We start from the raw sequence: 12,578 nt of genomic DNA on the forward strand, positions 1-12,578 counted from the left end.
ATTTAGACTTGGTTTGGCTTAAGGGAGAAATTTTAGAGCAAATCCCAAAACCACTGGCAACCATCGTGTAGCCCTACCTGATCTAGCTTACGGTACAGAAAACAACCAGCAACCAGTTTGCAAAAATTCATCTCCAGTAGTTTAGCTTCTGTGATTTATAGAGTTAGAACTCACAAGATTTAAATCTTTAACCTGCAGAGTGTTAGAATATGTATGGGAGGCCTAGGCCTCCAGACTGAGGATTCATAATAGAACAAAATCTCCAAGAAAAGAAATAATAATAATAATAATAATAATAATCCTAACAATATGTACCGTTTGTTACAACAATAAAATGCACTCTGTACAATGTAAATATTAAGACACTCATAATTAATTAAATAATCTCCATGAAATATAGAATTATTACACATTGAGTATTTATACATTCTCTGGTGTATAAACTAAAGCTTTACTATTCCACAGATTTCTTTCCCCAACCGATAAATTTACAAATACGTAGATACATATCATCAATGTCGATAAGATATCCAACAGAAAAACTCAACCCATATGTCATGAACGATAATACAAATTCTATCAAATGTGGATGCTTTTTGTTAAAAAACAAACTTGAGACATGACTACCGCCACCTTCTGGCCAGGGGAGCAGCGCTGTGCGTATGGTGTAGCATTCCCCAGGCAGCCTGACGAAGGAAAGGGGACAAGCTGTTCCCCTACAAAGCCGTTTCTTTCAGGTCGTTGAGGTTTGGCATCCGGGGGCGGGTGGGCCTGGCGAAGCCGATGCCGTTCTGCCCACCTTTGCTGGCCATTTGGTCGGGGTAGGGGGCCCCTTCGGCACGGGTCAGGGCCGAGGCATGCCAGCTGGACTCGATCTGCCCTGGCAGAGGGTAGTTGTGGGGCTTGCGGCTCTTGGTGTTGGGGGTGACGCTGCCCACCGGAAGCCCTCGGGCATCAGGCAGATTTGGGGGCACTTTGGGGGCGGGGTTTGGGAGTGGCTGGAAGCGCAGTTCGGAGGAGCGGTCTGGCGGAGGAGGAGGAGGTTGGCTAGCCGGGGAGGAGGAGGGGGGAGAGGAGAGATGCAGCAGCTTACGCAGTGACTTCAGAGGTTGGTTCTGAAAGCAGAGGAAAACAGAAGCACTAATGAGTGTGGATACTACATGTAATTGCAGAGATAAAACAAGACTAAATGAAACAGCATTCTGGATATTAATTTTATTCTTCATTCTTGATTCTATACAGCAGGGGTTCCCAATTCCAGTCGTGGTGACTCCACACTATGCAAATATTTGTCTCATGAAGCGGATGAATCTGATGATTGCAAGTGCATTGAGAGAATAATCAAAGAAAACAGTAAACAAGGACATAAGTGAATTATCTGTCGTTACATCTTCATCAGTTTAATGCTGATCTTGCATTTGAAAGCTTCTTTTTGAGCTGTACCTTCTTTTTGAGACTTTGTGACATTAATATGTAAAGACACACAACATGGTCAGAAAAACTCCTGTGAAATCCAATCTAATGCTTCTAATTTTTAACTGATTATTTGAGGCTTTACAGGAGCGCAGCAGCAGTGCATGTACACTAGGGGTGGGAATCTCTAGGCACCTCACAATTCGATTCGATTACGTTTCAGAGGGCTGTGATGCGATTATAAAACAATTATCGAAGCATCTTGATGCATCTTTTTTCCCATACAGGATTTCTATTTTACTCACTGTGTGACAACTTTGAACTTTTAAAGCAAAGTATTTAATGATTCACGGTGAATTTACTTCCAATATTTTTTATTAATAAATCAAATGGAAGTGATGTGGCAAGTGAACTGGACGGCTCTCATTCACTGCTCTTGTTTGGAGCACATGTGACACTGGCTGCCACTCATCTGTGATAAAATGTGCTGTTACGGTAAAATAAGATCCTGAGGCAGTGGATGTCCACGCAGCAGGTTATAGTTCTCCCACCCGTTTTCTTCAGTGATTTCAAGACTTCAGTTTTGGTTTAGTTGTAGAGAGTGGGGGGGGGGGTTGCTGTGTCAGTAAAATATCTTTGAGACTGGACGATATATCAAGAAAAAAAAAAAGCCCTGGTTCTCAAAGACGGAGTACGGATGCAAATCCTTGGCAATAAAAGTTACGACAGAGTTTGTAGTTCGCTTCGTCCTTTCCCAGTTGGGTGGAAGTTTTGCAATCGCTGGATCGATGGTCCTCTGGTTGGCAGCAACTACAACCGGGTGGAAAATGGATGGATACATGTAATATGGTTTCCCCCTCAACTCCACAGCAGCCAAAGTGCTTCCATACGCTAGCTCAATGGTCGGCAACCTGTGGCTCTTTTACTGGCCGCGTTCGGCTCCACATCAGTATTAGATTTCTAGGTAAAAATAAAATAATCCTCCTTTGCAGTAAAATAAAGCTCTGTGGATCGTTCAAACACAGTTTTAACAATGAATGATCTTAAACGCTGGAATTAATGTAGCCTATAACTGCTAGTTCACCTAGCTAGTAGCTAACGAAAAGGCAAAGAGAAAGATTTAAGATGAACATCGATAATTTGGAGACGAATAGACTTCTTTGCATTTATAATCACTCGAGCTGGTTTACTGATACATTTAATCTGCAGAAAAACTGTCAAACACTAAAAACCACGTGAAACTGAAGTCATTTTCTCGTTCTCCAACTTCTTGTTTGAATTTTCCCGTTCCACCCGTTGCAGCAGTTACATTCTGGCGCCTCAGGCACCATTTAATGAGAAACTGATTTCAGCCTTGTAAAAAGTAGAACATTGAGAGACATTTTACAAGAAACTGTTCTACTTTTGTGGGAAAGTTTCCAGCTGGTGATGCAAGAAAAGCAGCTACAGCTGAGCTAAAGTTTAAAGCAGAGCAAAGTAAGTTTTGTTTGTATTATATTTTTAGCCTACACTAGGACATTAGCAAGTGCTGAGACACATGTACAGCCAAGATGGTAAAATGGACTCAAAATTTTGTGGTTTGATTTTTGTTGAAAAGACAAAATGACTCTTATTAACGCTTGGGTTGCGACCCCTGCACTAGCTTTTAATGTAGTGTGCACGCCACAGACTGTCTGGGCGCTGCACTTCTGCACTTTGTAAAGTTCCGCCTTCTGCGTTCCGTCAACACGGTGTTACCAATTACAATTTAGAAAATCGATTTTTGACATTTCTGAATCGATTCAGAATCGTCCACGTCCGCATCGCAAGGCATCTAAGAATCGATTTCCCCCCCCATGTACATGTCTTTTCTCCTGACACAGTAATGCTACTTCTTTCAACTTTAACTTACATCGTGCAGCTTTAACAAGCCCCTTTTGGTCTTAGTCAGATGTGTGGAGAACACAGCGTTGCCTGGACTTTTTTAACTTATCAATAGCATATTAGACTCATTTTTAACATGTATCTGCAATGGTTTATTGAAACCACTGATTAAAAAATTTTAAAACAGGATTTTAAACTTGTTTGATCAGTAGTGTAGTTATGATGTTATGAAGTTATGACCATTAACATCACTGGTACTGACTACCAACAGTGTTAGAGCTTTTGATGAAAGTATCCTTTAAAAATATCACAATAAGTAAAAAATGGACATAAGGATTAAAGAGGAATTTTACATAAATTCAATATTCCTGCATAATTTAATCAGCAAAATGGTTGTTATAGTGTAGAGGGTACTACTGCTGCTCTCAACATGGCAGTTGTGGGTCTGATTCACTGGCAACAACACAATGCAATATCAATATGAGTCCCTGAGCAAGTTGCTATAGAATAGAACTTCTGTCAAAAGCACAAATACCTATGCATGTCCTCCGACTTTTCATGTAACAATAATAACATTAAAATTGTGGATAATTTGAAAAAGAATCTTACAGTTTTCATTTGGTACCTTTTTTGGCATACAAGGCCCTCCATGTACCTCTCTGTCATGTGTGTTTTTATAAAAATATGTGTTTTATAGCAAAACCTTATCACAAAACTATTGTTAAAAATGTCTCAGTACTGAAACCATTTTGTATAACAGCTTTCTGTAAGGTACCTTTTTAGAGGCATTAAACACTTTGGAAGTCTGGTTCCTATCGCCAACAATGTAAACAATCTGAGTTTCTCTACAACTAGAATGATTCACAATCAGAATTCATATCCACAAACATTCAGATCTACGTCCATCCAGTATCAAACAGCATCTTGCCTGAGGCTGCACATCTGCATGTTTCTCTGTAGGCCAGGTGTTGTCTCTGTCTCTCTCCCTGTCTCGATCGCGGCCTCTTTCTCGATTCCTCTCTCGATCCCTGTCTCTATCCCTGTCTCTATCCCGCTCCCGGTCCCTGTCCCGGTTCCGGTGACGGCTGCTGTGATGGGAAGAGGATTTGACTGGTCTCTGGAGTATGAGCTGGTCCTGCTGGCCCTCAGCTGGAACCTAACACACATGACCATGCAGAAAACCAGTGAGCAAAAGCACAATAACAATCGATACGCTCTACGGTTCCTAGGATGAGCGTCCAAAACCACAAAAAACGTGCACGAGGCCAGAAGGCTGGGGGCGTACTAAAATTCCCTCTGCAAACTCTCTTTATAGGAATACTGTGTGAAGATCAAGTTCAATATTATACACATGCAACTTGTTAGGAGACTTCACATGATACTGAAGAGGAAAAGCTAACTAAGCTATGTAGCTGTAGTATATCAGCATTCAGAAAGTACTGAACATTAGACTGACTGGACTATTAGAACACACCCAGCCCCCGTCTCTGAACTGTATGAGTGTGAGTTTATTTGTGTGTTTTGTGTGGAAACACACAATTGTTCATCCATTCTCCTGTACTGTTGTGGAAAACAGTCAGTGTGTAAGTGTGTGTCCACTCTAAGCAAGCACTGCTGGAGGCAGCTATGAGCTCCATGCATCGCATCACACGTGCTTGTGCTGCTGCAAAGCCAGCAGGGACAGTAGTGGTGACGATACACGTATAGAACACTAGAAACCAGATCCACAAAATCAGAATGAATCTTTAGTGAAGTCAATTCAGACTCACAATCAAATCCCAAATGTAGCTGTTCAGCCAAGAAATGTCTGGTTCTTTAGTTTGGAGCTACGAGGCTAATAGAGACATAATGAGAAGCTCACATATAGGTATATGTTGTTGCTGTCATAACGATCTTCTGTCTCTGAAATGAAAACTTTTGGGAGAAGGAAAAGTGTTCTTCACTTTATAATGGTTTAGTAAGGTAATGTAAAAGAATTAATTCTATGTGCTTTTTGCCCCATTCTTTGGGAACTGGTTAAACAATATAAAGGGCAGTTTCAAATAAATAAACATAACAGACAAACAAAAGGAATTAAGAGGTTTAACGTGACAGAAGAAACCTACAGACTTGCTTAAGTGGTTTCTGACATTTATAAAAATAGACAAAAATACTGATGAAGCTGTTTTTATTACAGGTTTCTTAATGGCTCCATTTCCATTTTTTTAAGGAGACTACATACATACATACATCATCTAAACCGCTTATCCTTCTGGGTCGCGGTGGGGTGCTGGAGCCTATCCCAGCTGTCATTGGGCGGAAGGCAGGATACACCCTGGACAGGTCGCCAGTCCATCGCAGGGCAGACAGACAGACAGACATATACATTCACACACACACTCACACCTAGGGGCAATTCAGCATGTCCAATCAGCCTGACTGCATGTTTTTGGACTGTGGGAGGAAACCGGAGTACCCGGAGGAAACCCACGCAGACACGGGGAGAACAGGCAAACTCCACACAGAAAGGACACTGGTCACCCGGCCGGGAATCGAACCCAGGCCCTTCTTGCTGTGAGGCGACAGCGTTACCCACTGCGTCACCATGCCGCCCTTAAGGAGACTATCCTACATTTATTAAAATTCCAGTCAAAACAGCCACTAAGTTATTCATTCTTTAGTGTCAAGAAAAAAAGCAGAAAACATATTTAGCAAAACATCACCCAGAAACCTCAACAACTAAAGTTTCAGTATTTAATGTGTTCACCCCTTCATTACAGCTTCCAGCTTTTATGGGAGACTTGTTTTCAGTTTTTAAAAGCAATCTCCAGGGTGGTCTTTGACTTTTCCATGTACTGTATATTGTCAGAACCCACATCTATATGAGGTTACTTTAAACTTGACAAGATTTGAGGCAAGGGTTTATTGTTTTACGCATGCAGTTTGTATAATGTTAATTAGTAAGGTATAACATTCCATTACTTCTTAGCTACTTTAGTCTTGTAGCTCCAGCGCACTATTTAAGCAAACTTTGAACACCAAACATATCTTGGCTAGTTGAATACATCTATTGTGAAGGTGAAAATTCTGTACATTTGATTTTTTGAGTTTTCAGTTCCTGACCTAAGTCACGTTTATTGGAGCCATCTGTCAGCAATGGCCTCACATTTACATGGATCTGGGTCTAATGCCTCCAGTGCTCATTCAAGGAATGACATTGATGGTTAAAGAAATTAAACAAAAAGAAAAACAGATAAATACATTTATATCTTAAACAACGTGCAATGGAGATTTCGGTGTAAAGTCAATGATACACAGAGTGGAGCGGGCCGGTTCTATGAGGGCAATACCATGGGCTGAGTAAGGACAGGAAGCACAGAGGAGTTATGCTTTAAGCTATTCTTTGAGTTAAAGAGAGGGAAAAGGCTTTTCTTGATGCTCGGGTTCCTTCCTTCGCAGCCCTCCGTCTGGAATATAAGACGCACAGAAAGGCCAGCGGCTCATTGCAGGAAGAGACAGACATGTTTGTTGTTGAAAACAGCAGATGAACATGCGGCCCTGTGGCTCAGTGTTTGTACACAAAGCACATGAGAGGCAGATTCTGCCACAGACATTCAGCTTGGGTTTGCACTGGTCTCCATATGCCAATCTTAGGGGAAATGCTATGAATGTAACTCTTCTGGATTTGGGCTGGACTGATTTGGTGAATAGGGGGTACCAAACTAACAAACTATTTGCACTATTTCTATGTACATCAGATAAAAATATACAGTACAATTGATTGCAATTACAGAAATTTTCATTGAACTACAGTTATATTCAAAAGTTTGAACACACCCAGTCAAATTACGTTTTTTTTACATTTTGTAAAAAAAAAACAAACAAAAAAAAAACAATCAAAAACTATTTAATTCATGCAATTAAATAACATTTACAGACTTTGCTCCAAATACCTTTTTTTAGGTATTATTTTTTTTTTAATGTGCCCCATTATGTTCTAAATCACAAAGTTTTATCTGCTTACAGAATGGCTAAACTGAGCTGAAAATACTTATTTGAGTGCCAATACAACAATAAGAATGTTTCACATCTTTGAAATTTCACATGGTTGCATGAATTAATATATTATTTGACTGGACAGACTGTAGTTGAGTTGTGGAATGACTCAACTTTGTACACTTCTTCCAGTCACATTTGTATTTTCAGTGTGTAGTTTTTTAAAATATATTATATTTCTTCTTATGTTTTTTATATGGTATACTCTCACCTGAAGCATAAACAGAAAAGACATTCAGTCTGTTTTACTCTAAAGAGAGATTACGAGTAGAAAGAAAAGCAGAAGAAGCAAAAAGGGAGCTAAGAAGGGAAGAAAGATTTAGAGAGTTTAGGGAGGATTTTTGTAGTCAATTATTCTGTTAATCTAAAGTACAGTACACACACACTGCGTTAGCTATGTTAAATGGCTGACAGACAAACGTGTATCAAGCATCCCGGTGACAGCGCACACATGAAGACACAAAGCAGTTCTCTGTACTGACGTTAAAGGAAGACATTGCCCAAAAATGCAAACTTTGCTGCTAATAGCTGAAAGTTATTTAGGGCCAGTTAGCATTAGGCAAATATCATGATGTCATGCTAACTTGTCCCTTTATGCTTCATTCATTGGGTAACGTATTCTTTCAAGGGCAGCAGTGAGGCATTCAATTAAGCACTTTCTTATTGCTGCTACCATTCTGACTGTGCAAAACTGTAGGTATGCCAAGTTTAACACCTTGAACAGGACTAAGTTCAGCAGCAAAGGAAAAGTGAGTAAGTGTGATGCTCACAGGTTGGGACTTCTTCTTTTTCTTCTTTATTGCTCTGAAGAAACCCTGTTTTTCCTTCTGTTTTGGAACCTCTGGTGGGTTCATGGCCATTGCTTCTGAGTTATTCCTAAAAATGAAAAACAAACAAACAAAAAACAATAAACACACGATTTAGAGAGACTGAAATATTTTTAGTGTTTGCAACTAGACAGCACACCAAATCTAGGTCGCACTGTAACTCAGGATTATGACAACTCATCCCACTCCCACTTTTTAAAATATATCATGCTAATTTTGTCGTACCCTTTTACCATGTAATTTTCCCCAGTCAGTAATTGCCGTGCAGTTTTAATGTGTTCTGAAGGCTTCTGAATAATAAATCTCTTCTGCAAAACATGCAATATACATAGATTTACCATGCTATCGTGTTACTTTTAGAAATAATTACAGCCAATGTTTCAAAAATTCTTGACTTGGGCATATTTTATGAGAGCCATTTCCGCAACGCAATAAGCACACCACCATCTATAAACTGCACACTAATTCTAGTAGTGTGAAAGATTTCCACACAGAGCTGCGTTAATAATAACTGCTGCTACAGCTTGCTGCCATGGTAACAGTGAGAGCTCACCAGGGGTCAAAGTTGGTCTGGCGTTTGGAGTGGTTGGTCAGAGTAGCGCTGTCTGCTGCTACAGTCGGCACTCTGCTCTGGCCTGCACTGTCGTGGAAGGAGTTGTCCGGTCGCGGAGATGGGACTAGACCACAGGGGATACATAAACCACAGATAAGTAGATAGACACATGTATTCGACTGATCCTGGAGGGGAAATCTGGGTGCTATAGTAGCAAAAACACTGAGACTGTCTACACTTAATAATTAGACAGATAATTATACATAGCTGCTGTCATATCAAAACCTCATAACTCATATTTTTTCTGTTTTTAAATCAACTATCCTCTACATTATGTGAACATTTAATGGTGAATGGACTAATAGAAATTATTTGGAATGAAGTCTCATCAGTGGGGAATCCTCAGGGCCTTCTAGGCCTTCAGAGAAGGTAAAATACAATGTCAAACATATGCTAACTCTTACAAGCTTCAAATAAAATATGATATGTCTTTTATAAGCAAAATTGGTCAAAAAATGTTCATGTGAATCGCTGTTAGCTTAGCGCCAATATACCACTACAATCTCATATGTGAGCTAGCCGAAACTTCTAGAAATGAGAAATTATAGTAGATGTGATTTCATTTTTGACATTTTATTTCTGCAGTTTTGACATTTATGGCCCTAACTGAAAGGCCTAGCTCTAATAGTCAAGTCTCCACTAAGTCTTATTAACCTTAACTGAACTAACATTCCCTCTGTGACACATTTAGAGACTTTCCCCTTTAACTTATTAAAATGTATTCACGTTGGTCATAACAGCATGTCGCATCAGCATGCGGAGCTTTCTATGTGCTATTTTGTCTTCTATCACTTTGTAAATTAAGCATGATTATGCCTTTATTATTGAATACATTATTGCTCCCCAGTCCATACAGTCCATATATGGAAACTAAGCTGCAAAAACAGCTTGTTTTGAATTAATATCACATTTATATATTCGCCTATTCAGTCAGTAGTTTAGCCCCATCATGCTTAAGGGAACTGCTAAGTGTCTCAGTCTGGACAGTTTCTTTATTTAGTTTTTGTGAATATGTGCTCATTCCAAATTTAATGCCTGTATGTTCCAAAAAAGCTGGGGCAGGAGAATGTTTACCACTATGTTTACCTTTAACAACACTTTTTTGCCATTCTTCCATTATATGTTATACAGCTTTCGTTGCTCTATTTTGTCTATCATAATGTGCCACACGTTTTCAGTGGGAGACAGGTCTGGACTGCTGGCAGGCCAGTCCAGCACCTGCACGCTCTGATTACATAGCCATGCTGTTGTAACACATGCAGAATGTGGCTTGGCATTGTTAAAATAAGCATGGACATCCCGAAAACGACACTGTCTAGAAAGGAGCATGTCACTGCTATTAGTGATAGTTAATGGTGACTGCACAGATAAGCAAGCTTGAGCCCTGAGAACTGACATTTCTGGACGTTGTTGACATTTCAATTCCTCTGTACATGGTACAGTCTTAACTTACATTTAAGAAAATTTTTGAATATTTCATATTGGAGCTGAGATTTGGAAAGACACAATAGATACGTCACTACATTATGTGACGTTTTGGTTTAAGGTGTTTGACAAGAACATACAAGATCCATATCATGGAAAATCTAATTTTCCTTGCTTTTATTTAACTAAAACAATTTGACGTAATACATAAACATTGTTCAAATTTCAAAACGTGGTGGTAGGCAAGTGATGCTTTCAAATGATGGTCAATATTGCAAGAAAATCCGAGTTTATGCTCGACCAACACATCCTCTGGGTTTTCAGCAGACAGAAGAAAAAGATGTCATGAATATTGATTAAGAGGCTGTTCCTAACCCTACACCCCTAATCTACAGGATGAAGGAGCCTCTTAATCGATATTTGCTGCTTCGCTCTTTCTCCAATAACGCGTTTCAGCACAGCAGGTAATGTGGTAACACCACAGACAAGCTTAAATTGGAGAAAATAAACATGTTTATTTCTTTTTGCCAACAACTTTTATGAAACCACAACATCAAAATCATTTAAATTGTTCATGTTTTGTTAGGGAAGATTTTCTGTTCTGTACATGGAAGGCTACAGCACAGGCTTTTGTTTATCTAGCACATCCACAGGAACAACAACAAAAAAAACGTTATAAAATGTTCCGAGGCTAGACAACATGTTAAAAACAGAAACGGCAGATTACCTCAAAAATATGACTGTGCATCTTAAAGCCATGGAGGGTGAACATTTAAAGGCCATTGTGATAGATGTAATCTAATGGCAATTCACTAATGTCAGTCGGCACAAGCCAATAGTCCATGCATTGAAAGTAAGCTGCAAAAACATTCTGTTTTGAATTCATTTTAGTTGTTACAACTTGCTAGCCCAACAATGAATTTTGAAGTGATCAGGACTGTCACTACTACAGATTTCTGTCAAGAGTGCTGTCCAATATATCTTATGGTATTATATTTTGGCAGTTCATCAGCACAAAAGTCATTTATATAAATCTTAAAAAGACGGCAATGAGAAAAAAAAACATCACTGTTTTTCTCACATAGGGGGCTGAGTTTTTTGTCAAATATTTCAAAATATTTTAAAATGATAAAATACACAAGCAAATTGTTAACTATAACAACATGCAGGTTGTTCAACTGCACTGTATATTGGTCAACTGATTTGGAGTAGCCACACCCACTCCATGAGCCTTGAACTGCCCCAACAAGGTGGAATACGTTGTACTGAGTACTGCCTAGAGAGCAGCGTTGCACTGGCATGTCTGACATTAGAAGCAAAGTTTGTCATATTTCTTATAAATTATTAATGTAACACAAGTTTGGGGTCCTGTGTCACCTACAACAATATAACTGCCAGTTTGGACACTGTAGCACTTATTTGTTGAACGAAGCTGTACCACTTTTCAGGTTTGCCGGTCTAGCGCTAACTAGTCTAGCACTGTTATCTACAGCTAACAAGGCTAGCCATACTGCTAATGGAACTAGCAGCTAATTATTTCTTAAATATCTAATGTTAGTTCACTGTATTAATGTGAAGACAGTGATTTGGAGAAGCAGCATTCTGTTAACTGGCATGCTGAAACAGAAAGCTGGTTTTAGCAACTGACACAAAAGAATTCTGTCGGTAGAAAAGCTGTAATGGCCAACCGTGACATATCAACTTCATTCTCTTTGAAGTGATTGAATGTCTATCAACTATCTCACGGCAGTAGTAACATGTAGCTGCCAGTAATCAGTCGCATTTTCCACTCTTTACTGTGTTTAAAGAGCGCTATTTTATCTCCTTCGGCCCCCAGCACTACATTTTCAACAATATCAACACATCTGACCCAGCTCATGAAGAACTTAGTAATCAGTTGAACAGCTGACTGCCAAAGTGTTTAAAAACAAAGAATAGTTAGAATCGCTTATTACTTTATTTGAAACTTTTGGCACAAAAATGAATGCCATACTAAGCTTTTTGACATTTTGGTCAAATCCAGGTTTGAGAATACCTCTGTAGAAGCTTCCCACTCTCCGAGGCATGGAGTCACTGTAGATAATCCTGTTCTCTTTGGACGAGGTTCCATCCTCCACGTGTGGGTCGTGATACATCCCCACCTGCAGCACAGGATGACAGGCAGGCTATTGCATTGGAGCATCTGCAACATGACCACAGCCATCTTTCTTCTTTGCACTACACTTCCTGTACACATGCCTAATCTTACTGGGATTTTTTTGTGACAAGGGAAAAAAAGGTTTCATTAGGGAAGCACAGAGAGAAGAGAGGAAAGAAAGAGAGTTTAGTTGAGTTGCTACATTTTGCTAGAAGCGTAAGCTAGACTTTAAAAAATGTGGTGGAGAAGACACTTAAAAGACATT

General features: G+C 39.5%; 1 protein-coding gene across 1 annotated transcript in view; it reads right to left on the reverse strand.

Annotated features, from left to right (window-relative positions):
* Positions 1–716: 716 nt before the first annotated feature.
* cdkl5 (cyclin-dependent kinase-like 5) overlaps positions 717–12,578 on the reverse strand; it is a 71,842-nt gene continuing 59,980 nt past the window's right edge. Inside the window, exons 15-20 of the mRNA XM_036561133.1 lie at positions 12,212–12,317; positions 8,692–8,815; positions 8,082–8,187; positions 6,606–6,722; positions 4,205–4,432; positions 717–1,115 (exon numbers count right to left, since the gene is read on the reverse strand). Coding sequence (XP_036417026.1) covers positions 717–1,115; positions 4,205–4,432; positions 6,606–6,722; positions 8,082–8,187; positions 8,692–8,815; positions 12,212–12,317 — 1,080 coding nt within the window. The remainder of the gene's footprint in view (positions 1,116–4,204; positions 4,433–6,605; positions 6,723–8,081; positions 8,188–8,691; positions 8,816–12,211; positions 12,318–12,578) is intronic.

Source organism: Colossoma macropomum, unplaced genomic scaffold (genome assembly GCF_904425465.1).
Source record: "Colossoma macropomum unplaced genomic scaffold, Colossoma_macropomum, whole genome shotgun sequence".
Taxonomy (NCBI): Eukaryota; Metazoa; Chordata; class Actinopteri; order Characiformes; family Serrasalmidae; genus Colossoma; species Colossoma macropomum.